Source organism: Peromyscus leucopus, chromosome 8a, assembly GCF_004664715.2.
Source record: "Peromyscus leucopus breed LL Stock chromosome 8a, UCI_PerLeu_2.1, whole genome shotgun sequence".
NCBI lineage: Eukaryota > Metazoa > Chordata > Mammalia > Rodentia > Cricetidae > Peromyscus > Peromyscus leucopus.
This window is the reverse complement of record NC_051085.1, coordinates 48428282-48454982: the sequence shown is the minus strand read 5'-3', so window position 1 is coordinate 48454982 and position 26701 is coordinate 48428282. Positions and strand designations below refer to the sequence as shown.

The window sequence follows — 26701 nt, the reverse complement described above, 5'->3', positions numbered from 1 at the left end:
GCTCAGCCATTAATTACTGACACAATGCAGTCACTAATGCCTACTGCTTAAACTGGGAAAGAGGGGGCAGTTCTCCTGTGTACATATGAGGTAGAGGAGGCAGGGTAAGAAGCAGCTGAGGAAGAAGGGGTACTGTATATACTATAATCTCTCTATCCAAACTGCACTGTCTTGAGGAAGCCTTTTGTGAAATGAAAAAGGAGAGGTAGCCAGGTTTGCCAGCTGCTGAGGGAAGCAGATGGCACAATCAGTTGAGAGTTACACAGGAGGAAGACAGCATATGATGGCCAAAACAGAAGTACCAATACACTAAAATGTACGTTCTTTACAAACGTAACGACAGATACCAGAAAGCCCCGAACTCCAGGAGACACCTGCAACAGAAGGAAGAGCAGGTGGTGAAGGAATGGGTGGGGCCTGTGGTTTTTCTTTCTGATCTCATGGAACCATCATGGAACCATCTGACTAATGTGCATGCATCACTCGGATTTCAAGTACACGAGAAGGCATCAGAAGGTACTCTGAGAATTAGAGCCCAAACCAACTAGTTCCACTCAAGAGGTGTGAGTTATTTTGTGCTTCCTGCCTGGCCTTTTAAGGGCTTGTTCCTCCGGTCCGTACAACCGGCCCATTTGCTCAGCGGCTAGTCTCCTTACCTGCCGCCCCTCCAGCTCGATCTGGAAGTTCTTGGCAGATTCCTGGGTCACTCTTCCTCCAAAGTCCAGCTGGTACACCTGGGTGGCTTCATTCCACAGAGGCTGTTTGTTTGCCATCACATACACAAAGCCCTGGCTGCCCAGCCGCCCGTCCTCCTTCTCGCTGGCTTTGCGGCACTTGAACTCCTCCAGCTCGCTGGCGGTCCGCAGGCTCCGCTTGCTCTTCCAGCCCTTCTTGCTGCCCTGGCCTTGGTTCATCAGCTCATCCCCGCTGATGAACAGCTCAGGCTCGCTCTCGGAGCTGTCCTGGAACTCGTTCGTCTTGTTCAACTTCTTGGATTTCAGTTGGTCTTTCTGACTTTTCACTTTCTTCTTCTCTCTCCCCAGGCGGGGGCTGGAGATGAGAGAATTAAAGTCACTCAAAGTCCTCGCATCCTTTTTTACTTTTCCCTCAGTGATGGCCTGAACACTTCCCTCCTCTGCTCGGCTATCCAGGCGCTTCCGGTTCTTCTTTCCAAACTTTTCTGTTCTCTGGGGGACAGGGCTCTCTGTCAGAGAGAGCACTTCCTGGAAATTGTCTGCAGTCTCTACCATCACCTCCGTGCCCATGTGGCTTTGGAGCTCAGCAGGTGGTGGGGACACAAGAGGTTTCTCCACCACTAAGTGGGGCTTGGAGGGGAGAGTGCCCTGGGGGTTTTGCATGGGCGGGCAGGTGCTGTAGGAACTCCAAGGGTGCAAGGCGATAGGTGGCAGCTGTAAACTGGAGCATGTGCTGCTTCCTGGGTATGTGGGGGGCAAGGTGCAATAGGAGAGACTGGGTGGGTAGGCTGGCTGGAGAACGACAGCGGACTCCTGTTGTGCAAACCGTGCTGGCGACAGGGCATCTTTAGGGGAGCATGGAGCCTGCACTCCAGGCAAAGAGGGGTTGGTGTAGCTGCCTGGATATGGCACTCCCATGCCATACCCTGTCTGGAAGGTGGCAGTGGGGCTGGACGGAGACTTGGGAGACACGAAGGGCACTCGAGCTACGTCCAGGTGCTGGCCTTGCCCTAGCATCAGAGGGGACAGTTTTAAGGGGTTGGGCACTGCAGGCTGTGCTGTCCTTTCCTGAGGAACCCAAACATCCTCACCCAGCACAGGGTCCCACTGGTAAGGGGGAGGCCGCTTCACTGTGACAGTAGCTTCAGGAAGAGGGGGATGCCTCAGAGGCTTCTCCAGCTGACAGTGCTGGGACAGGGCTTCATCCTCTGTGAAGGCGGAATTGACATAGTCAGTGCGATCCCGGGAGGTGTCCGGAGGGCTCAGCAGATTGTAGGAGGACTGGGAGGCCAGAGGGGAGGTGCTGATAGCATGGGCCAGGGCGGCCCCTGGCTGTGAGCTGGACCCGGCTCCACTGCACTGGCTGCAGGTATACAGGGCAGGTGGAGGCCTTGCTGGGAGCTGTGCCACCGGCCCACTGGGGCCACCCTTAGGCTTGGCCAGGGGCTGCAGTGGGGGGCGGGAGCTGTCAGCTAGCTGGGCCATCTTAAGTGCAACCTCACGGTTGTTTCTTCGTAGGGTGGCATGGATGAGACTGTTGTCCAGTCTTTGAGCAGCACTCCGTCCCTGGGCCAGCTGACTAGCAATTTCAGGGTACGGAGGTGGATCCCCTGTGGGGATGGAGTATCGAGGGACAGTCAGGCGGTTCAGAGTGGCACTGGTGCAGGGTTGGAGGACCTTCTTCTCGGTGGCCGTGAGTCTCAAGGTAGCAGAACTACCTGGACCAGGAAGGGTGTAGGTGTTCTGGGAACAGAGCATCCGAGTGCGAGGCCGGCACACCTCTTCCACATTGCCACTGCTGTCAAAGGTGGTGATCCTTTCATAGCCTAGGGGAGGCTGGTAGTGTGCTGCCGGGGGGCAGAGGGAGAAATCTCCCTTCTTCAGACACACATCCACTGGGGGCTGGGGTGGTGGCAGAGGGGGTGGAGGTGCTGCAGTGGTGGGGGCAGCAGGGATGGTTCCAGGGTAGGGGGGTGGGGGATTCATCTTTGCTACCTGGACCTCCTGGGGGGCACTGAAAACCACTGCATCCCCCTCAGCTGCCAGCTGAGGCACTGGCCGCAGGGCCTTGGCTGACTTCTGCAGGTGCTCATGGTCCACCACAGACAGCTGCAGAGGCCCCTGTGGCTGTGGCTGTGGTGGTGGTGGCGGCGGCGGCGGTGGCGGCAAAGGCAACTGAGGAGGGTTCTGAATGATGCGGCCCATTTCGACACCTCCAAAAATCACCTGTCCAGGATTGGAGTAGCGACTGGAAACTGGGTATTGGGTGGCAGCGTCACCTGCATGCTCTACTGCCCCCACAGCTGTTGTCTGATTGGTCAAGACATCCAGCTGCACATTTTGATTGGCCAGCAGGGACTGTACCAGCCCTATGCTCTGTGTGGGGGACAGAGCTTGAGCTGAGCTGTGGATTGGTGCAATAGGGATGTTCACAGTACAAGGTGGGTTGTTTTCAGGGACACCCGATGCTCCAGTAACTGCAAGAAAATAAGAAAAAAGAACTGGTTTCAAAACAATGTTGTGGAATTGGGTCAGAATAAGCAGCATGCTTGGACTTATCTGATCTTTTGCAAGCAAAATGCAACATTAAGACTGACATGCGCTTGCTTGGAGACAACAAGGCTGTTCACAAAGATTACCTAACATTTCTGGAAGAACACATAGCCAGCCTGCTGAATGTGGGCTCAGGCACTGTCAGAGCATCTCATTGAGCATGTTTGAACCTTCTGAATTTGGTACCACATGCCTGAGTAATACCATCATACAGAAAGGCAGACTGCAGCCACCAAGGTATCAATGGTTAAGCCTGGCCTCAGGGCCTGTAACTGCCTCTTCCTTGGGGCCTCCACTGGGCTAACTCATCCTCTGGCTGCAGGAATCTGGGTCCCACCTCAAGCTTCCTATCATTCCTTCGCTGGCCTCTCTTTGTCTCCAGGGAGCAATGACTTTAGGTACTTCCCCTCGTGTGGAGTCTCTGTGGAGTTTTAAGCAGTGCCTGTGAGCCCTGAGGTTGTGCACTCCATCCTCCATCCTCAAGAAAGCTCTTCACTGCATCTGGGAGAACAGAGCTTGTCAAAGGAAAGTGCATGCTATATCTAAACTGGAAACTCTGGACTAGCTTAAGTACCCAACATTTCATTCACCAAAGGGTGGGTACTAATGTTGGAAGTAGAGTCCATTTCTACAAAATTACCAGTGGGCTTGTACTTAAAAAAGGGAATGTTTCTCAAGTGCCCTTGAGTAACTGAGAATAGTTAGAGACAACTCATTGATCTGTAAACAAAACAGAACCGTTTAAGAATCCCCACTACAGTAAACAAATCTTAAAGCCCACAGTTTGTAAAGTAAAATTTAAAAACTGTGTGATAAATAGCATCTCTAACTCAAGCCAGGCCTCTATGAGGAGACTTGCTTTGAAAGCTGGAAGAGGTGTTCAAATACAAAGGCTCTGAGGCCTGCAGAGAGGGCAGGCGGGAGGAGCTGGAATCTGGGAACACTCCAGGCCTCTAGAGAGATGCTCTCTAAGCAGGGATAACAAGGATGGAGGCCTCACCTACAGAGACAGAGTTTAGTTTTGATTCTACACAGCACTTCTAGCCTAAGTTCTTGTCTCTAGGTTCCTGCTTTGAGTTCCTGCCCTGACTTCCCTTCATGAAAGACTGTAAGCTGTGAGGTGAAACAGACCTTTTCTTCCCCAAGTTGTTTTTGGTCATGGTGTTTATATAACCAACAGAAAGCAAAGAATGATGACATATGGTGTGAGAAGTGCTCTGTGAGCTGTCACCTGTCACTGATACCTCAACCAGCCATGCTCTGTGCTTTTCCTCCCAGCACACCATGTCTTCTAAGCCAGCACTGGACTCAGCGACCTACCACTCTACCCCCTTGTATGGTACACAAGGACAGGGACTGTGACAGACAAGTCCAAGGATGGGACACACCTGGTAAGTCATCCTCATCTTCACTGAAAACGTTTGGGTTGAAGACGGGTAGGTTAATATAGTCCATGGAAATCTTCCTAACTTCTGGGAGATAAATGGTCATCTGCCGCGGCTGGAGATGCAGCAGGCTGGTTTTATAGATTACTGGTGGGGGAGAAAGATGCAGTTAATGGAGGCGTATCAGCGGACAGCCAGAGTTAGCCATGTGACGGAGAGAAAGGGAGGGCTGGGGATCCCTCTGCTGGCAGGCAGATCTGCACAGGCTGGACCAGGAGCTTGAGTGGAGCTCATTGCTTCTTCTGATGGACACAGAGCCATGTGGGACTGGCAAATTCTTAGTCTGTCTACAGAACTACAAATTTTAAATGCCAAAAACATACCTTAGACTTAAATCCTTTCTTTCAATGAGCAGATGTAGGAAAAATACATCTTTAAAAGCTTTATTTGCAACCAGAAGGATAATTTAGTTGAAACAGTAGTGTGCCAAGAGTGCCAAGCTTAAAAGCTTTTTGACATCTGTGGGACTAGGGTACCACAGATGCATAAAGAGCTGCTGCTGTTCAGGATGGTTCTTATCTTACTGACTTTCACCTTTAGTGATCTGCAGAATATGTTTAAACCTGAAGATTTAATTTGATTAACATGAACAGTTAAGAGAAAGCCTAAGTTGCAAATAAAATAGAAAAGAAAATTAATTTAAAAATTATGAATCTAAGTTTCATAAGCAGGTTAAAAACAAGGCTAGGTTTTTGCCAACTCTCTTTTATGTTTAAAAGTTTATTAATTTAATTGTGAATGTGTGTTTGTCTGTATGCACATACATACAGATATATGTATGTCATTACACACGTGACCCATGGTCTCATAGAATTAGGAGATCAGACTTACGTTGCCCAGCCTTTGAGCGAGTGCCTTTACCCAATGAGCAATCCTCCTGGCCCATCTGTTATGTTTAAAACTCTTTCCTATGAAACTGCACACAGAGGAATTTGTTTGTCCTCAGAAGTTTTCGGTAAGAGAAGCCACACCCTCCCTCTACCATTGTCCCTCAACTAGTGTGGCCTGGCAAACCAGCACTGCCCTAGAAGCTCAGCTTTGCTGAGCCCTCTGTCTGAGGCTGCCACTCAAGGGGTGTCTTTTCTCACCCAAACTAAGAGGAGATTCACTCAGTCTCATCACTCTTGCCCATAATACAGAACATGGATTTTGGTGGAAAAGTTCCATATTGTTCTGAGTTAGTGCAAAAGAGCTATGCTTTATTAGATCAGTAAAGAACAGTTTTTTAAAAAAAGATTTATTGATTGTGTACACAGTGTTCTGCCTGCCGGCCAGAAGAGAACACCAGATCTCATTATAGATGGTTGGGAGCCACCATGTGGTTGCTGGAAATTCAGGTTTCAGGACCCTGGAAGAGCAGCCACTGCTCTTAATCTCTGAGCCATCTCTCCAGCTCCCATGAATTTTTTTTTTTTTTTTTTTAAATTAAAGGAATGATTACAGACATCACCTGCCTCCAGTGGAGAAAAACTAGGCAGACTGCAGTAATGATCGGAAGCTTTATTATTACGTTTTAAGCTTTATGTCCCCCTTTAATATAGCTTTTACATAGCTCTTATGTGAAAAATTAAAACTAAAGCAAGTTCATGGACCAGTCACAGATACTCCATGGTCACAGGCCCTAACAAGGACCAGAGGAGATGACAAATGTGAGCAGGCCCAGGCACAGCAATGAGCTTCCGGGACCACCAGCAAATAGATCATGTTCACGTAGGACATGACCCTGGAGCTGTGTGGCTTTGCACCCTAGATCAGCCGAGGATGCAGGCTCAACAAGAAGGCAGGAGAGCTACAGAGTGAGACTATCTCAGATGCGGAGGAAGAGGAGGAGGATGGTGGTAAAGGGGTGGTGTCCCGGGGGACTGAGCCAGACCCTCTTGCTGCCCTCTCCCTCAATGAATCTTTATACTGAATCCCCCTCCCCCCTCAGTCTCTCTTTCACTGGTTATTGGCTAAGTCTGTTCTAATTGAAGGAAACAAATTATTAAATATAGGGAATACTCATTTTCTAAACACATTATATATTATATTTGAAAAACTAACAGTGTAACATGAACAGTATACCTTCTTGAATCCAAAAGTTGACTTCTGTAATATAATCAAGTGAAGAATTCTTTAAGCTTGGCAATAGCAACTATATGGACCAAATGCTCTTTTTTTAAAAGTCAACGATTAAGGGGCTGGAGAGAAGGCTTAGCAGTTAAGAGCACTGACTGCTCTTCCAGAAGACCCAGGTTCAATTCCAAGCACCCACATAGCAACCCACAACTGTTTGCAACTCCAGTTCCAAGGGATCCCACACCCTCACACAGACATACATGCAGGCAAAACACCAATGCACATACATTTTTTTTTTAAAAGTAAATGATTAGGAGGACAGTGATGCTTTTGTCTTGACACTCTGCTAATTCACACTGGGACAGTATGGCCCAAAGACACACACTGCTTCTGTCTTAGCATCCTTATTGGCCTAACTGTGGCTCTAGTTACCACAGGAGAAGAGCAGAATTTAATACATCAGTAACTTTTCTCCTCAGTTCTTTCTCCTCATCTGTGTTTTAGGAAGGCTGTTACTAAGATGAAGGTAATGACATTCAAACAAATTAGTAGGACACAGGTGACCAATTGAGTATTCTGGTGTTCATCAGAGAGTTTTCAGGTTACTGAAATATTGTGAGAAGTTTCCTTTGTAGGCAAGAGTGTTGTGCTATGGAAGAAAATGGGTAAAGAAAGAGGAAGGATCCATTGTTCACACACTAAAACTTAACATTTATTGCATAAACCCATGTGCATACTGCTACCTCATTTCTTCATCACACTATACAGAGCAAGTCTTATTTAGTACTGTTTTGTGAGGCTAAGGACTAAATTCTATTCAATTTTATGTTATTTGAAGTAAAATCCTTGAAAATGAAAAATCTAAACAAGTGTTATTTAAATAAATATCTATAGCAGGGCAACAGGTCTTCTGATCTGGGGGGAGGGCAATGGTGTTAGGGATCAAACCCTAAGCTTCAAGCATGCTAGGCAAGGGCTCTGCTGCTGCACCCCATCCTAAATGGACTTTTAACCTTCGCTTTTCAAGACTCATTTACTGCATAGTCTACACAGGACATGACTTCTACAGGCAGAATTTGTGAGAACAGTTTTCACTCGGTTCCAGAGAGTACACACTGCATGAAGGGCCGAGGAGGACCTGGCCTCACCGAGAGAGACGTGGGCAAGGAGGGAAGGCAAGGCAGGCAGGCGACAGGGGCAGGGAGGCAACAGGGGCGAGAAGAGCAGCACGCTGTGCCTCCGAAGCCCCAGCAAGCAGGAGGAGCCGCCATGGAAAGGCTCTTCCAGCACTTCCACATCTTCCCTGCCCCCAAGGGAAAGGCAGCGAGCTTTACCTTGAGTAGGGATGCCAATGAAGACCACAGCCTGGGCTATGGCCCAGCCTCCACTTCCCTTGCATAGGTTTCCTCCTGTGTCTCAAACCTGTCACCGGCAGGATGTTTACCAGATAAGGAAAAACAAGATTTATGGACATGTACTGCTAAGAACCACATTCTTAACAGCCAGCTAACTTCTTGGTCTTTAATGCCCATCTTTCTTCTCTCTAGAAGTTCCTTGTGATCCAAGAACCTGGATGCTGGACCCTGAATCTGCTCACAGTGGCCACATGCTAGAAATCTTCTAGCACTCTCCTACTTTTATGAGTTTCAAAACGCAGAGCTTATCAGGGGGAAAAAATGAAAGTGCCAGGACAAAAGCCAGTGAGTAGAGGTCTGTTCTCTGACATCATCGGGGCTGGAGTCCAGGTGACAGACATACCAACCCCATAGTGTCTTAAGAGCTCATTTCTAATTTCAGCTGTCACAGGTTGAAACTGTAACTTTTATTCTGATTTCTGAATGGAACGATAAGAAAATGGAGTGAGTCTTTACCTGCACCGAGGTTGGTTGGGAGGAACGCGGCCAAGCCCACAATCTTAAATTTGGTTCCCCAGATATTCGATGTGACCTGAGCAAGATAGTTGTGCTGTGGGAGAAGAGGGAAGAAAAGAAAGAATCTCAGTCTGTTTTGACATTGTCTCTGGTTCACTTAGTGCAAGCATTAACATGAAAAAGCGCTGGAAGTGAGCACTGCCAGAAACATCAGCCTCCAACTTCTGCCCTTTTCAGATCAGAGATTAACCAGAGCACGATGGGCTCCCAGGGCCCAGGGGTGGCACACGGAACTGGGAGGGCTTGCTCGGCCCAGAGTGGCCATGTGTTCAATTTAAAGGGCATTAGCAGCTGGAGAGATGCTCAGCAGTTACGAGCGTGTGCTGCTCTTGCAGAGGACAGGGGTTCCCTTCCCAGAACCCACATCAGGTGGCTCACAACCACCCGTAAGTCCAGTTCCAGGAGATCAGGCCTCAGTGGGCGCATGTATGCAACTGGTGCACATAAACGCGGACAAGCACATACACATACATAAATGAACATATCTTTAGAGATGTTATTAAAGGGCTGGGGGTGTGGTCAGCTTGCCGAATGTCCACCCAGCATCATCTACAACACGGCACAAACGGGACCTGGTGACACAAGCCTGTAAATCCTAGCACTTTGGAGGTTAAGCTGGGAGGGTCAGAAGTTCAAGGTCATGCTTGCCTACATGGCAAGTTTGAGGCCACCCTGGGCTAGAGGAGATCCTGTTTCCAAAAAGGCCAACAAAGTTCAGAGTAGTGATGTATGTCTATAGTTCACTAGTGAGGAGGATGAAGTGGGAATCTGAGACTAACCTGGACAAAACAGCATGGCCTCAACTCAAAAATAAGTATAAAAAAAAATAAAGCAGGTGTGGAGGATTGTAATCTCAGCAACTGGGAGGCTGAAATAGGGGTATATGAGTTCCAGATCAGTCTGGACTGCTAGCTATATCTAAAACAAACAAACTAATTAATTAAATAACAAAGTAATGACAACATAATGTGAAATAACAAAAACATAACCTAAAATAAATAAAATTTTAAAGATAAAAAGGCCACCAAAGTGATTGGAATACAATTTTGTTCATTTCTCCTTTTTATCATTGATAGATTCTACAGATGTCAGCTGAATTGAAACCATTATGTCTTTAAACCTCCCAGTTATCCTTTTGTCTCATCGAGTCAATGAAAAACACTTTAAAAAGTCACTGCTATGCTCAAGGTGGGTGTGGCTAAGATAGAGATGTGAAGAAGACAGCTCCTGGGGGAACTTAGGACCTAATGGTGGATAATAAGGCTGTCCTTGTGTACACAACAAGTGTTTGAAGAACACCAGAAGGCGTTAGGCACCTCATGTGTTGGCTGGGCCAGGGCAAAAGCCTTCACTGAGCCGGTACGGACTGAGTTAGGGCCGGAAGTGGGGGCAAAAATGAGGAGGAGATGGAGAAGGTGACTTAGGCGTAACACAGACACAGGGCACAAAGGCTGAGGAGGCAGGCCAGGCTGTGGGGCTATGGCCAGCATTCCCTTCTTAGAACTGAGGGGTCATGGCAGGACCAGGAGGCAGAAGTGAAGAAGGCATACATGTTAGAGCTCCCTGGGAGGAAGACTCCAGCAACAGGGAGGTACATGGAACAGAACCACACGGTGTGCATGCAGGTGTGGCAGTGGACTAGACGGTTACGCTGGGAAGGACAGGGGTGCTGCCAGGTAACCCGACAGGTATAGACTCCGTATGAAGCATGAAGGCTCCACTGTCAGTTATGCATGTCTACCTGAGTGATGTCCTCAAAAGGAAACTCTCTCCGAGTCAGGCTGGGCGAGCCCATGGAGGGCTTGCGCATGGGCAATCGGGGAGATCGAGAAATCTCTTGAGCAGCCCGGGGCAGCTTGGGTGACTTGCGGGCCTCGATGCTGATCCTGTGAAGACAAAGCCATGGGGTGAGACATGCATCTGTGCCCAGGACTCCTCTTCCTCTCATACTCACCTGTAGAGGTTGGCTCTCAATGCTTAAGGCCCTAATTTCACAAAGTGATCTTTCCTGCTTTTGACTGAGGAAAGAATGCCAGTTAAACACTAAGTAATACACACAGAGTTTAAAAACATGGAGATCAGACCAAGTGGTTCATCTGTAAGAGCCTAGAGAATCAACACTCTACCTACTGACTTGCAGTATTGACTTAAAAGTCCACATGCCTTCTGCCACAGGTTTGCAGAATCAGCCTGGGAAAGTGGCAGGAGGAAGACTGTTTCTCACCCTAGGGCCACTGTGGTCTATAAAATCCCTTCTGTGTCAGTTTGGATTTTAGCAGATTACTGAACACTGTCACTTATAATAGTCAAGTCAAATAACTGACTCCACAGCTTTCCTTCGGCCTCTGACTCCATGGTCTATCTCTGCTCCCTTGTTTACTCCCCCTAAGGACGGAGCTATGAAACAAGTCTGCTAAGGTTTGTGATGTCCTATGGAAAAATGCACTAAGCACAGATGTTTACTGTTTTCAAACCTGGTAAGAAACTTCAGGCTCCAGAGAGATGGGAAGATGGAGGACTGAGTTGTTGCTAAGATTATTAGCTTAGCTACTGTGGAGAAGGAGCTCCAGGTAGGAAAGAATGAAGAAAGGAAAAACCAGTCACAAAGAGTTGGTAGACCCTTCAAAGGGTATTTATAGACAAAATGTGTGGTAAATGACGCTCTGCTTCGCTAGTGGAAAAAGCCAAACACAATACTTACTACAAGTTCATAATTTTATATGCAGCTTAAACAAACTTTAGATGAAAAAACCAAAACAATAAGTCACATTACTGGAGGAGCTGGACAGTAAAAATAATTGTATACTCTTCAGTCAAGTTATATTCAAACATTAGTTTGGCTATAAAGCAGAGTTGCGATTTTCATGTGAAACTCACTTTAAAGCTGCAGGAAGGATACTCATGGTCTTAGGATGGACAGAGATTTCTTCAATGTAACCCAGGAGGCTCTGCCTACAAAGGGACCGCACACACTGGACTAGGTGGGAAATGTGGACCTGCCAAGTCTCCTTCCTCCTGTTACAACTCAGTCAACAACCAATGAAGAACGAAGGCGGAATCCAGACAGACGCTGACAAAGGAAGCTGACACACCCGGACGAGTGCTCAGCTCAGCAGCATCCCCCTGGACCAGAGTCACCCTTGGGTGTCAGACACCACTGCCCATCATCAGAACTTTCCTAATGTGACAACGGCACGGAAAGTGAGAGTGGAATCCGCTGGAATTCTTATATCCTGCTGTAGAAACTTAATTTGGTACAGTCTCCTTGTAATGCTACTTGACAGTTTCCACCAAAGTTTAAAATGTATTTAACTCATGACCCTCTAACTCCTTTCATAAGAATATACGCAAGAGAATAAGTGTAATATCTCCCACAAGATTTCCACAAAATGTTTATAATGGATCTATTCACCACAGTCCTAAACTAGGGACTATCAAATATCCATTGATTGGTAAAGTGTATAAGCATGTAGTGACATGTTTGTTTTTAATGGAATAATCTCACAAAGAGATTTAAAATAAAAAGGCAAACCGCTGATATCCATGATACTGTGTTGAGGGAAAAAAAGCTAAATAAATAGCACCCATATTCATATGAAATTCAACAGTAAAAGATAATAATCTATAGCACAGAAGACCTTCCAGGATAATGGGCATGTCCTTTATCCTGAACTGGTGGAGACACACTGGTGCACCACTGTCCAGTGACCCAAATGTTTAAAAGATGAGCATCTGGGCATGTGTAAGGGGGATGTAAGTCACACCCCGATGTCACATGCTATCACAGAACTGTAAACAAGCAAGAGTCTGTCCATTTCTGCCCACAGGTAAGTCTGTCTGTCCAGTCACACAGCCTTGACAGCAACAAGAGGAACACAGTGCTCTCCCAGGTGGTGACACCAGCCCCTCTGCCTCAGACAGCGTCAGGCACAGAACTTGGCATTCTCTTCAATACAGCAGGGCTGCTCTAAACCACTGTTGTCTTTTCTGAAACCGGAAGGGGAAACACACAAGCTGGGAAGCAACGGCTGCTCTGGGTCTCCATCTCACTGCTGACCCTAGTGGAGTCTTGAGGCCTTAGCATATCTCCTTTCTGTCCCAGAGGAGAAAGAGAGGTGGGAAGGCAGGAAAGGAAAGCTGTAATTATCCCAGGTAAAATCTTCCAGAATGAGAAGTGATGAGGAAACAAAAGAGGAGTTGATCTTGCTGCTGTGCAAGTGTGCACTTCCTTCCTCTTCTTCTCTATGTTGTCACATTTATTTGGGCAGAACAGGTTCTAGAACTGAGCATCCATCTAGACCTAAGACAGTTGGAAATCCTCACTCCAGTCGGCTTCAATGGGACTCTGTCTCTAGAACAAACAATGTCATGTCACGTTGGAGGCACAACAAGGGAAGCCTGTTACCTTGGAAGTTTGGGCGATTTGCTAGCTCTGGAAATTTTGGGAGACTTCTTGGCAGCCCAGTCATCACTCAGTTCAATGTCGCTGGAGTCTGAGCAGTTACAGCTGTCAATCACGGTAGAAATCAAGCTGTTCCCATAGATCTCATCTGTAAGAAACCAACCATCAGGTCTAAGGGTAGGAAAAAGGGACCAGCTAAAGAAACCCACTCTGACCCTGGAACCCAGTGAAAGAAACACTTTATCCCTGAACCCAGAAGCAAAGAAACATGCCCTGACTCTGAAACCAGTGCCAAAGAAACACACTTTGTCCCTAGAGTCAGACCAGTGAAAGAAATGTGTCCTGGCCTTAGAATTAGAGCCAAAAGAATGAAAGGCCAGTGAAAGAAAAACAGTTTGGCTCTGAGATCCTTGCCTTCCCTGCCCCTGACCAATGAAGGTAACCAATCCCTGAACAGAAACTCTCCCTGGAGCAGCTCCGCCCCTAAGAAATCCTATAGAAACCACCCTGCCTGGTCCATTGTGGGCTGTTCTTTCACACCCTGGTAGAGGCAGCCACTCTCCTGGGTTCCTCCCCCCTAAATGAATCTTTCTCAGAAGAGTCTTGGGTGAAGATCTTCATTCACCGGCACAGAGAGGAACCTTGCTAAGACATCCCTTGGGAGCAGAAAAAGAAAGAAATCTTGCAGAGATGTTGCCTTAGAGGGACTGAGCAAAGGGGAGCAGAAAAATTAACAACTTTTCCTGCTGCTGGAGGAGATGGCTCCATTTCTGCAGGGGTTTCCCTTTAGCAGAGTGAAGCAAAAGAAGCAACATCTCAGGCTGGAGAAGTGGAGCTCTGCTGGGAAGCCCCCTTCAAAGCTCAGCTGTAGCAGCTCTTCAGGAGAGGAGCAGGATCGCTATCTCCTGCGGGGAGACCATGCCCAGCTCCAGGTACAGCTGACTCCTCAAACAGTCAGGACACCTCTCCCTCCAGAGCCGAGCTGCTCCATTTCCACTCCAGCTGCCAGAGCTGCTCTACTGCAGCTCCAGGTACAGCCTGACTTCCCGAGCAGTCAGGATACCCTAGTGACGCAATACTTACTTACAGTAAGCAACTGTTACTGCTATATAGGACAGATGGACTTCATTGGCTTCCACATTAGGTCAGAAGTTAAAATAGAAAGAAGCAGTCCTTTTCTTTTTACATTTTTACATTCTTTTCTAAGCAGAAGTAGGCAATTTCTACTACTGCTGTTAAAATAGGTAATATTTTAGTATCCCAGAAATATACAAAACTGTTAATTATGCCAAAAGCTGAAAATAAAAATCTTACTATTGAGCCTCAGAACACTCAGTCACTACCTACCTAGGCTTGTGTAAATTTTCAACTAGACTAGACAACCAGGCTGAGGACTTGTCACAGACTTCCTGGAACCTGCCTCTGACTTGGGAAGGACCGACAATCCAGGTGGGCAGGAACTACCATCTTGCCGAGTTGGGTCCATGCCAGGGTCTCTGGCATGATTTGTCTAGAATGGCAATTCTGGAACTGCCACAGGCTGTCTGGAGCCTGACAATTCTACCTAGAACAGCTGACTCCATCAGAGAACTGAAAGGGAGCCTCTGGGCAGGGAGGACATTCAGAGGTAGTTTGGGTTGCTCTATGGGTACTTCATATGGAAGCCATTCCGGGTAAGTTTGCTAGTTGGCCAGCAGAAGGAATATCAGAGGCCCAAAGCAGAGGGTGAGACAAAGTGCAGCGGAGTGGACCAAACACCCAACTGTAAGTAGACATCCTAACACCAGGAGTCTCTTGCTGACTCCACCACCCCACACTCTCACAGCCCTTCTTTTTACCACCCAATCCCCAGTCCACCTCATTACCCATCCCATCATCCCCCCCCCCTAATGTTAGTACCCCATTCTTCAAAATTTGTTGTGCTAACAAAATTTCATGCTCTGAAGAACCTCACCAAGTAATGAAAGTGCAACATTCAAACATAAATAATATAGGATCCCAACATTTAAAACAGATGTTGACATTTCAAAGGATGAGTTTGTTAATTCAAGCTTGTCACTGAGTTTCTGAGTAGATGGCGGTTAACAGGTAGAGTGAAGCCTTTTTGTACAGAAAGAGCTTTACCTGCAACTAGAAGAGAGACTGGTACCCAGTACATGTCTCTTGTCACCCCATTTTAAAGCTATTTACCAAAGCTATTTACAGGCACATTGTATCTACCAAGCCACAGTGCTGTGTCAGAGTTTGAGCACATAAAAAGGTTCAGTCCATATACATACAATGAACAGTGCTTTCTAGGATTTAATAATTGAGTCACTGGACCAAAGGAAGCTTAGTCATGACTCAAACCAGAGGCAAGCTCAGGGTGTGTGCGTGCATGTGTGCGTGCGTGTGCATGTGCGTGCGTGCGTGCGTGCGTGCGTGCGTGTGTGTGTGTGTGTGTGTGTGTGTGTGTGTGTGTACTACACTTAGGGAAGTCAATCACACATCACTCACTCACTCAGACATCCTCTCCCTGTCAGTATTTCTGTCCCTACCTTTATTTCTCTTTTGCTCATAACTACTTATCAACTGTCTGTCTAGTTACCAGCTAGTAGATAAGCTACACAGGAAGAACTCTGTCTGCCATGCCTGCTACGGGATTTGGTGAAGATTTACAGGAAGGCTAAATAAGGATCTGTGAGGTGGGTGAATGGGAAGCTGCTTCTGGTGCACACACTGAGTCATCCTGTAGATGGCTGTAGCCACATTGAGAAGGCACCGCCTCCTTGACATCTGACATCACAGCTAGAAAGCCCTGCACTGTCTTAGCTGAATGGGAAGAAAGGCGAGCGTGGCAGAAGGTTAAACTGCATACTTCCAGAAATTCTGTGGTCTTAATTCCTCGTGTAAGTTGAGCTGGGTCTTTGAGGAACACAGACAACTCGAATATATAACCTGAATTAGGTGTCTGGGGAGACAGCCCAGTGAGTAAAGCGCTGGCCTTGCAAACACGAGGACCTAAGCTGGACCCCTAGCACCCAGGTAACAGGCAAGGCATGGGGACATGTGTGTGGAGTCCCAGCCCTGGAAGGCAGAGACAGGAAGACCCCTGGGGTCCACTGGCCAGGTAATCTGGTCTACTTGGCAAGCATCAGATCCCAGTGGGAGAAGGTTTTTTTCAAAACACAAGGTGGATGGCTCCTGAAGGACACCTCTGGTTTCCATATGTATGAGCACACGTGTTACCCCTCAAAAGAACCTTCTCCAAAACCTATTTTAAAGAACTGGGGGGGAGGGCTTAACAGGGGAGGGAAGTTTTCAGGTAAAAAAGAGGGAAAGTGAGGGGGAGGGGACAGACAAGACTAATGACATTTTAAAAAGCCACAGGGAAACCTACTGTTTTTAAGCTTTCTTTCTATGTATCTGTATCTAATTTAATTGGAATTACGCCCCCCCCCCAACAAATGGGAATCCGCTTTGCTGGGCTCCATCACCTCTTCCTTACTTCCTGTTTTTCCATTTGGTGGGAGTGCCCACCAGATGGTAGTCCTACCTGTCATCTACTGGTAAACATGATTTGTCTGGTTTCAGTCTTACCCACATCTGATTTAGTTGACATCTAGATAAAGCTCTGGACTTCAGAGTTGGTGCAGAAATAACTTAGACTTTCCGCTGGGCTGGCAGGATGGGTTTGGCACGGGAGGATATATACATTTTGGAGATGCCATGTGCAGAATGTTATGAGGCTGAATTGTGTCCCCTCAAAGTTCTACCCTTCATGCATCTTTATTTGGAGGTAAGATTTAAAGAGATAATTAAGGTTTAATAAGGTCTTAAGGATGGAGTCCTAACCATATAGGATTGGGAATGGCAGCCTTAGAATAAAAAGAGAGATTGTCTCTTTATGGGCGCTCTGAGGAAAGGCTGTGTAAGTGTAGCAAGAAGGCAGTCATCTTCACTAATAATATCCACATCAGTACAAAAAAATGGCATTAGTGCTTACGCCACTTGTTGACTGTTATAAATAACTGAACGAAAAGTACATTTAAAACTTAAAGACCTTGGGGGGGCAAATCTGAGAAAACTGCAAAGATGTGTGTGTGAGTGTGTGTGTGTGTGTGTGTGTGTGTGTGTGTGTGTGTGTCAAAGTATCACAATAAAAACACGAGTCTACAAAATATAAATTAATAAAACTAGCTTTAAAAACTGAACAATCGATTTTATACAGTGTTATTTTTATCAAAGGCAGACCATGAGCCTCTCTGGCAGTCTAACTCAGTGTTTCTCAGGGAGGAGCTGTGCTGACAGCCACCTCCACACTGGCTGGTGATGAAACTGAACCCTTTCACTGAAAGCTGAGAACGTTAGTATCAGGGAAACAGCGAAGCCCAGGTTTCAGTTCTTAATATTTTCATAATGCCTCAGTATATCATCTCTTCAGTCTTTCTAATCCATGGATTAAGGCTCTCCTTTTGCCTTCAGAATTTCATGTGAATATAATGCATTTTGATCATATAAACCCTCCATTCCCCTCCAACTTGTCCTGCCCCTAATCTCAAATCCATGTCCTATTCTATATATAACCCCAAGTCCAGTTAGAGATGTCCATATATATGTGGGTGCAGAGGTGACTCTTGAGCATGGGCAACATACCAAGCAACTCATCCCTGAAAACACTGGTGCAGGGGCTTCGAGCGTTGGCTCAGTGCCTAGCAGCACTTGTTGCTCTTGCTGAGGACTTAGGTTTAGTTCCTAGCACCCACGCTGTAGTTTGCAATTATCCCTAACTTTAGTCCCAGAAGATCCAACCCCTCTTCTGACCCCAATGGGCACTAGGTATCCACATGGTGCACATGCATACATGCAGGAAAATGCTCATATACATAGATAAATCTAAACAAGAAATTTAAAAAAAGACAATGGATGTTCTCTCCTATAGAAGCTGCTAACTGCCTTTGGTGCCTTAACTAAGGGTGGAACCTTTTGAACCCGTTACTATCCATACTGGAATGTTTTGTCAATGAGAGGTCATCATGTAAGCAACATGTATGACATGTCCAGAAGACAAGATGGTCCTGTGGCTCCTAGATTTTTTTCTGTCCCCTCTTCCACATGTTCTGAGAGTCCTGGATATAGAAGTTGTTTATAGATGTACAGAAAGGCCGGGCGTTGGTGGCGCACGCCTTTAATCCCAGCACTCGGGAGGCAGAGCCAGGCGGATCTCTGTGAGTTCGAGGCCAGCCTGGACTACCAAGTGAGTCCCAGGAAAGGCGCAAAGCTACACAGAGAAACCCTGTCTCGAAAAACCAAAAAAAAAAAAAAAAAAAAAAAAAAAAAAAAATAGATGTACAGAAAGGTGGGCCCTTGTGCTGGCTGGTCTCTGTGAACTTGACACAAACCTGGGGAGAATGAATCTTAACTGTCCATCAGAGCCTGTAGCAAGTCTGTAGGCATTTTTCTGATTAATGATTTCTATAGGTGGGCCCCCATCCCATCCCATAGAGGTGCTGGGGCCATCCCTGGGCAGGTGGTCCTGAGTTCTATAAGAAAGCCAACTGAACAAGCCATGAGAAGCAAGCAGGTAAACAGCACTCCTCTCTGGCCTCTGCTTCACTTCCTGCCCCTAGGCTTCTTCCTCGATTTCCCTTCGTAATCTTTATTCAACATAAGCAAGCAGAGAGAGAGGGGAGAGGGGAGAGAGAGGGAGAGAAGGAGAGAGAGGGGAGAGGGGAGAAAGAGGGGAGAGAGGGGGAGAGAGGGAGAGAGGAGAGATACCTAGTGATATACCTCCTTCAACGAAGTCATACCTCCTAATGTTTCACGAACAGTTCCACTAACTGGGGAAGCAACCATTCAAACACACAAATCTATGGGGGCCATTCTCATTCAAACCAACACCCTCGCCACTTTGCTTTTGGTCATGGTCTTTATCACAGCAGCAGAAACACTAGAGACACCAACCCACAGCCACTTATTCCTGACATGTTGAGTTGTTGTTCTCTGTTATAAAAACATAAACCTCTTTGATGAGTGAGAGTTGTACTAATCTGTGAGAATAAGGATAAACATTTAGAAGGCAGATGAATACTGTATCCACTCAACAAAATGGCAGTAGTGAGTTCTCCTCCTCTAAGGTCTATCACTCCTCCAGCCCCAGGTTCCTGGTGAGGTTTATATACCAGACCTGCACTTCTTCCTACTGAGCAAGCCTCAAGTCCAATCAGGCACCACTAGTTACCTCCAAGATATTAGTGCCACATGTTGGGCACATTTTGTGGGGTCAGTTGTTACTGTTGATTGCAGGATTTATATCCAGGTTTAATTTTGTTGATAACATTTATCCCTTGGCTGCTTGCACAGCACCATCTAACACCATGTAAACTAGACATCAGGGAAGACGCTTCCAGTCAGTACCAGCTTGATTTCTCCAAGTCCTGTGACTGAAGTGTGTGGTGTCTTCAGCAAGGGTTATGTTCTGGCAGGCAACCAAGAACAATGGCAATTGGAGGATCTCTTGGAACCCCATCTCAAACCAGTCACTTGAAGCGAGGTGCCTATGCCCAGTGCTGGGGTTTTTGATCTTAAGCATTGGGAACAATCCTCTTTAGTTTGGTGTTCTTTGCTAAGACCCACTGGGGGTTCAGCATCACCTTTACAGCTGTAGATGCGGATGCTGTTTCCAAGGCTGGGCAGCTCGGTCACTAAGGTCCAGGTAGAGGCAATGCAGTCTGTTGAAATCAAGGAGGTAACTGCTGATCTCTGAGTCACCTCTGAGAGCATTTCTGGCTTCAGGAAGACAGTGCAAACAACCAGCCAACACTTCTATCTTGACGGGGAATGCCCATTTCATTCTTCCAAGTCCCTTTAGTTCAGACTGGCAGTGTCTCTCTGCTTTTATAACCTTTTTCCTTCTTAGCAATGTGTTTAAGAATGAATTCTTAAGAATGTGTTTTCTTATTTCTTGCCATATGAATAGGGTGCGGATTTTTTCAATCTTCAAATTCTTGATCCAAAGGAGTTAACGACTCCTTTTTGAAGTCATCTCATTCCTTTAGTCCATTAGTATCAATAGTCAGGAGCAACCAGGTTACTTCTTCAACAATCTGACGAGAAGCATCCTTAGTAAAACAACCTACCTATTTCATCACACCAAAGCTCTCCCTCCACACAACATGGGGGTACACTCCAGACAAGTTCCCTGCATTGTATGAGAACTGCTTTTTCTCCAGCTTTTAACAACATGCTCACTTTTCATCAGGGACTTGAATACCTCAATTTCTTTATGTATTTTTTGCAGTAGCAGCCACATACATCTCAGTTCCAAGGATGTACAGATCAAGGATCTTTCTACCAGAAAACTGGTTCAGATCATTAGGGAGGTTTAGAAGTTCCAGTATGAAGACGTCACCACAGCTGGTTTCTGAGGTGAGTTTTTTCAGGCTTGTAGATGGTAGCCAGAATCTTCAGTGTTCAGAGGCCCTTTCCTGTAAATGGATGTTTTCCTGTCCCACCCGGTCCCTCTGCTGCTTTTAAAATAGTCACTCAGAGGCTTATGCTAATGATAAATGTTTGGTCATGGCTCAGGCTTATTAGTTAGCTCTTACATTTAAATTAACCCATATTGCCATGTGGTTCATGACTTGTTCCTTCATTTTCTACACATTTTGCTTCCTCGGTGGTGGGCTCGCATCTGCCCCTACTCCAGCCTTCTTCATCTCCAGGGTGATCGTACCACCTAACCTTATTTCTGCCTGGCTATTGGCCAAAACAGCTTTATTTATCAACCAACGAGAGCAACACATATTCACAGTGTACAGAAAGACCATCCTACAGCACTTTCCATAATGCATGTATGTAGAAAGACTGCTCTATTCCCCTCTTTTTATTTTAAAAATGGCATTTATTTTATGTGTATGTGTGTGGGCATGTGCATGTCATGTTGTGCCTATGGAGGTCAGAGGAAAATATGAGGAGGAGTCAGTTCTCTTGTCCACCATGTAGGTCCAAGGAATCTAACTCAGGTTGTCAGGCTCGGCAGCAGGCGTCCTCACTTGCTGAGCTATTTATTTGCCGGTACTCTTGCCCTCTTCTTATGAGGACACATTTCTCTAATGTAAGAACTTACTTAACCTAATTTATCTCTTTGAAACTCTCACTAGTGGACCACAAGCTTAGCATATTTCTGATGGATCAAATTCAGGTTTTATTGACTAAGCTACCTTCCTAGCCTCCCCAAATTTCTGGATTTTCACTAAAAAATTTTCTGGGACACATATTACACAGTATAAAAATACACACTAGTTTTACACACACACACACACACACACACACACACACACACACACACACACACACACGACAGAGTCTCATATATCTCAGGATGACCTTGAACTTGCTAAACATATGGGGATGACTCTGCTCTTCAGATCTTCCTACTTTCAATTCTGAAATGTGAGGATTATGTCACACCATGCCTGGTTTATAGGAGCATTGAACTCAGGGTTTTGCGTGTGTTGGACAAGCACTGTATAAACCAAGCTCAATTTCCAGCCCCACAATGGTAATCGTAATTGTCAAGACACTTGAACATTCCTAGCAAATATCATAAAGTTAAGTGCATAAAAAATCTTGCAAGGCACCCAGGTCCCACAGCTGACCTCATCAGTTAATGTTAGGTGCTTTCAATAACAGTGCTCCAAGGATCGCATCTTGAGAAATGACGCTGTGGAGTCTTGGGTTAACTAGCTTCTCACGATGAGACAGTGCCGGCTTTTCAAAGTTACAAATCCCCTCCATCCTCTGAGCTCCTTTATATATCCCATTAGTTGCCAATTAGTCAGACTGGGCCTTGTGAGCCAGCTTCTATTTCTGTCATGAGGTGTTTGAATTTGATGAGCTTGTCAAGTACTTAAATTGTCCTGTGCTCTAGCAGGGTTCACAGGGGCTCAAGTACCACAGAAAGCGGGCATTGACTTGGTGTTTGTGCATTCACTTTATAACTTACAATTATAAAATTACTAAGACAAAATACTTCATTTCTCAAACAAGTGTTAGCAGCTGAGCAGTCTGTACTTGGAATGAGCTGGCAGTCTGACCATTAAGGAAAACCAGGCCCCAGGCGGGTAAGTCAGGATGTAGGTAAGTCTGGCCGTGGGAGGCGGCAGCCTCTTCTGCAGAGGAATTCAGACACACAGGGGAGAAAAACAAGCCCTTTACCCAAGAGACCTAAATATTCAGTCTCAGCCTAAGTTGTTAAGAGCTGTGCCTTGTGAAGGCCCCGGGGAGAGGAAGATGCACAGGGAGAGAAGGCAGGCTCTGGGGTGCCTGGCCCTGCTCCCCTCCAACCAGTACTATCCTCCCGAAACCATTCTGTGCCGTTTTCTACTTTCCCGTCCCCTCTTTTCTGACTGCATGCCCTCAATATTCTACCCTTGGTACTAGTTGATGATGCAATCAAAAATCAGGACTAATGATGAACATTCAGCATTAGACAACTGTTTTGTTGTTGTTGTTTTGTTTTGCTTTTTATTTTATATGGGAACACTGGTAGAGAACACTGCCATGAATGCTGTGATAATGCCTAACCAACATGGTTGGAGCAGACATGTAAATACTGGCATTGCCAAGAGAGGTTGAGAGCGAACAAGGCTGCTGCTTTAAGAACTAGGGGGACTTGCTGGGCGGTGGTGGCGCACGCCTTTAATCCCAGCACTTGGGAGGCAGAGCCAGGCGGATCTCTGTGAGTTCGAGGCCAGCCTGGACTACCAAGTGAGTCCCAGGAAAGGCGCAAAGCTACACAGAGAAACCCTGTCTCGAAAAACCAAAAAAAAAAAAAAAAAAAAAAAAAAAAGAACTAGGGGGACCTTAATCCCACATGCTATGGTAGCTTCAGGGACACAATGAGGGGGAAAGGCTAGTCCAACAGCTGGAATAGTGAACTGGTACTAGCAAGTGGAGAATATTAACTAATGAAACAATGTTGTCTCAAGGTCTGGCACTTTGGAATACAAAGATGACCAGTTCCCTCCTAATGACGACTACAGTGTGCCAAGCAGGACACTCTGACAGGTGATGGACATCGAGGTCAATGCTGGGCATTCTATGGCAGGGTGCACAGGGAGGTGGCAGAATTTATAAGCTACAGGTACTCACAGGTACATGTACATTTGGCTGGCAACTACCTGGCACAAAACCCCACAGTGCCTTCCTATGGGGGCCTCAGTCTAGGGTCCTTTAGAGAGGCATCTTTTATGTGTCTAATTTCCACAAGAAGAGAATGTTGTTTCATGTTGGAAACTAACAGATCAGTAAGAAACTTTCACTAGAACCTAACTGGAAAGCCAAACAGTAGAAAACAGAGGCAAAACCCTAAGGCTGAGGCGGACTGAAGGCTTGAAGAGCTGAATTCTGTCATCCTTCTGGAAGACAGGGACTTCCTGTTTTCTACTTTCCCCGGCACTCCATCGAGGGACTCAAGGGATGCTTACTCAGTGACTGTGAGAGCCTGGAGCCAGTGCCAGAAGGCCTATCCTAGCAGCTTTTCCTGGAACGGGAGCTGATGTTTCCTCAACCTGAAACACCTGGAATGCTGGGAAACCCTCCCAACAGGAGCATTTAGAGAACTGCTCACTTAGGTGGGAACCAGGAAATAGAGTAACTTTGCACTAGCCAGTACAAGAGCATGTCTCAGAAAGAGGTATTCTTACCGCATGCCTTTAAGAGTGATATTCCACAACCACACAAGAAGGGTCAGAGTCCCTGCAGCAAGGGCCCCACCTGATTTGCTGTCTGTCCGAGGGTCCATGATGACAAACTCTGGCCGCAGCTTGCTAATGCGCCTCCCCTTGAGAATAGGCACGAGTCCTCCCAGGTACTCCAGGTAGAGTGTGTAGCAGGGCCCACCGACCTCTGGGTCATCCTCTGTACGTTTCATGGTGCAGTGCAGCCGCTCATTGCCAGCTGAGGGGTAGCTGACAAAGTCTCGCATGTTGTTGGGGTCTGGAATCGGGGGCTGGAGGCGGGACACAGGCAGAAAAAACACATCTGGGAATCCAGAAAGCACAGGGCAGACTAGCTTCTGTCTCAGCAACTCTGGCAGAGTGCGGGCCATGCAGAGGCCAACTTCACGCTGCAGAAGGGAGATTCAGAACTGTGGAGGCTTCTAAACAGTAAGCAAGCCAGGGTCCCACACTGGACACTGAAGTGCAGCAACTGGTGGCAGTTTAGACATCTGCTTTTTCTGATATAACACAGTCGAGAACTGCTGACATTATCAATATTGTAAGGTAACTTAGAATAGAGAACCCTGAGACTCTAAACTCTGGTTTATTAGGAGAACAGTGATCAACAATTCTATCTAGAGACAGAATGTGGAAAAGGTCCCAGGGTCTAGAGTACAAGGTCATAGAAACCTCATGTGAGCAGAGACTGGCAGACCTGTTTCACATGCATGTTGCTTCTATGTAGGCATTTTCTGGGGGACAGTCTGTATAAAAGAGGGCTGCGAGCTGCACTATGTGGGAGTCACACTCAGTACAGTGGGAGGAGATCAAGCTTGACTAGTCTCATAACCAACTTTACAACAAGTTAGTTCCCTTATATGAACTTGTTTCCTGATTTATCAAGTGGAAACAATGATGTCAGAGTCTGCTTGAAGTCGAGACTAAACAAGAGATCTTCATAAAGTACTCGGTACACTGTCGGGTCCTAAATGAGCTGTTTACTCCTTTGACCATCAGGACGACACAACACTCAACTGGCCACGAGGAAGGAAGACAATCACGGAGCAAACCTCCCATGGACACTAGCAGGACACACTGGTCTCTGCCAAGCCCAGGCAGCCGGCCCCAGGCACGCTAATGGGGAAACAGAGAGGTCTCTGTATTGCCTCTGCCCCTCCTGCATCTCTCCAGGTTCTGGTAAGAAGGCTAGGAAGGGAGACAACTCTACCCTGATGGTGGGAATGAAGGCAGTGGACAGGTAGGAGCAGAGTCGAGGGGGCAAGGTCAGCTTGCTGACGTCCTTATCCTCTCGGAGGGTGCTGGCGATGGCCTGCTGGCACAGCAGCTGGAGGCTGGACACTCGGTGCTCCACTCGAACCACGTACAGGGCTGGGCCTGAGGCCATGAGCAGCCGGGAGTCCCGATGGCCCCAACAAATGGAGATGATGGGGCGCTGCCAGGAAAAGGGGGGCAGTTAAACTTGTTTCAGCAAAAGTAAGTCATTTGACAGTTTTAAGAATGCTGGTTTTTTTAAAGCACAGTGGAGAATACTAGCTCTGTATGAACTGGCTTCTAAAAGCAGCGACAACTGCCTCAGGGCACACACTCACTTATACTTCTTATCACAGTGCTGGTCTTCTTGATCCTCAAATTATCCAGTGTCATTCCAATGAATTATAAGGTATGAAGAGATAAATCACATGACCTCTTTCAATCAATTTTTCCAAGAGACAGCACTTAAAGGTCAAATTAGTAATGGATGTGGGGCTCCCAGGCATGAAACCTGGGACTAATCCCCAGCTCTAAGCATCCTTCTTTATCTATGAACCAAACAGGAATGCTGAGGATTATAGGAGAAGGTGGTACCATGGTGTGTCTGGGACCTATTATGGCTACAGCTCAGGAATTAAGTCATTGCTGTTCTCAGCCAGCCTCACAGCAATGGGCCAGGAATGGCAAGCAGACTTCTCTTTGGAAAAGGGAGAGTTGGGGAGCAGAGTTCCTAGGGAAGACTCCAGGGGTTTGTGAGGATCTTCTCTGAAAACTTAAGCTGCAATCCAAATATGCATATGTTAGAAACTTCTCGTACTGAAATAAATCTCAAACTCAAGAGTATTACCTAAATAAGAGTATTATATAAGCTGAGCAAGGGAGAAAGAGATGAAGGGCTGTGACAGAAAACAGGGAGATTTGTTCATGCTGATCCAGAGAGAGTGCTAATTTAATGAGGTCTCCAGGGGTCTCAGAGATGCCAGTGGAGATGTCAGGTCTTTGATAGGAATGACAGATAGGGACAGAATTTTCAAAACACTTTACTGACAAACATCAAGATAAAAGGAACACATAAAGACAATTCTTTAAAGTAGCCCCTAGAGTCAGCTAATCCTGGTTTCAACTTCAAAGCAAAGTACAAGGCTGAAGATAATTTATCTTGTATGTTTATCCATGAGGCTGGGCCACAGCTCCCCACAAAGATCATGCTCTTACTAGCTACGGATACAGGAACTCAAATCTGAGGGCCTGTAGAGCATTTCCAGCTGGGCTTCTCCAATGGCATGACTCCACAGAGGGTAGACCATTGGTGGCTCTGGGAGTCCTGCTGTGGAAGCGCACTATGACTGAACTGAATGCCCAGCCCTCAGGCTTAGTTTTAAAGACACCTGCGACCCTTTACACCTTCTCCCCAGGATAACCCTCCTAAGCTGGTGCTTAAGTCATGAGAATCAGTCCTCAGCTTGGACATCCTGACACACTAGAGCTGGCTGCAGAAATACGACGTCTTTCCTGCAATTTTCCATTCCTTTTTGATAGATGAACAGATCGGCTATACCAGCCTCACAGGGCCTGCAGACTCCTGCCCTCTCTCCTCCTAGTTCCTCTTCCCATGGAGCTATTTCTGTATAACGGTCCATTA

General features: G+C 46.6%; 1 protein-coding gene across 2 annotated transcripts in view; it reads right to left on the bottom strand.

The window, feature by feature from the left end:
• The window catches only part of Tulp4 (TUB like protein 4), a 144739-nt gene that overhangs the window by 5584 nt on the left and 112454 nt on the right, over window positions 1-26701 (bottom strand). For both annotated transcript variants that reach the window (XM_028888626.2, XM_028888625.2), the window contains exons 8-14: window positions 25016-25240; window positions 23843-24077; window positions 13088-13232; window positions 10424-10568; window positions 8623-8716; window positions 4637-4780; window positions 657-3172 (exon numbers count right to left, since the gene is read on the bottom strand). In XM_028888626.2, coding sequence (XP_028744459.1) covers window positions 657-3172; window positions 4637-4780; window positions 8623-8716; window positions 10424-10568; window positions 13088-13232; window positions 23843-24077; window positions 25016-25240 — 3504 coding nt within the window. The remainder of the gene's footprint in view (window positions 1-656; window positions 3173-4636; window positions 4781-8622; window positions 8717-10423; window positions 10569-13087; window positions 13233-23842; window positions 24078-25015; window positions 25241-26701) is intronic.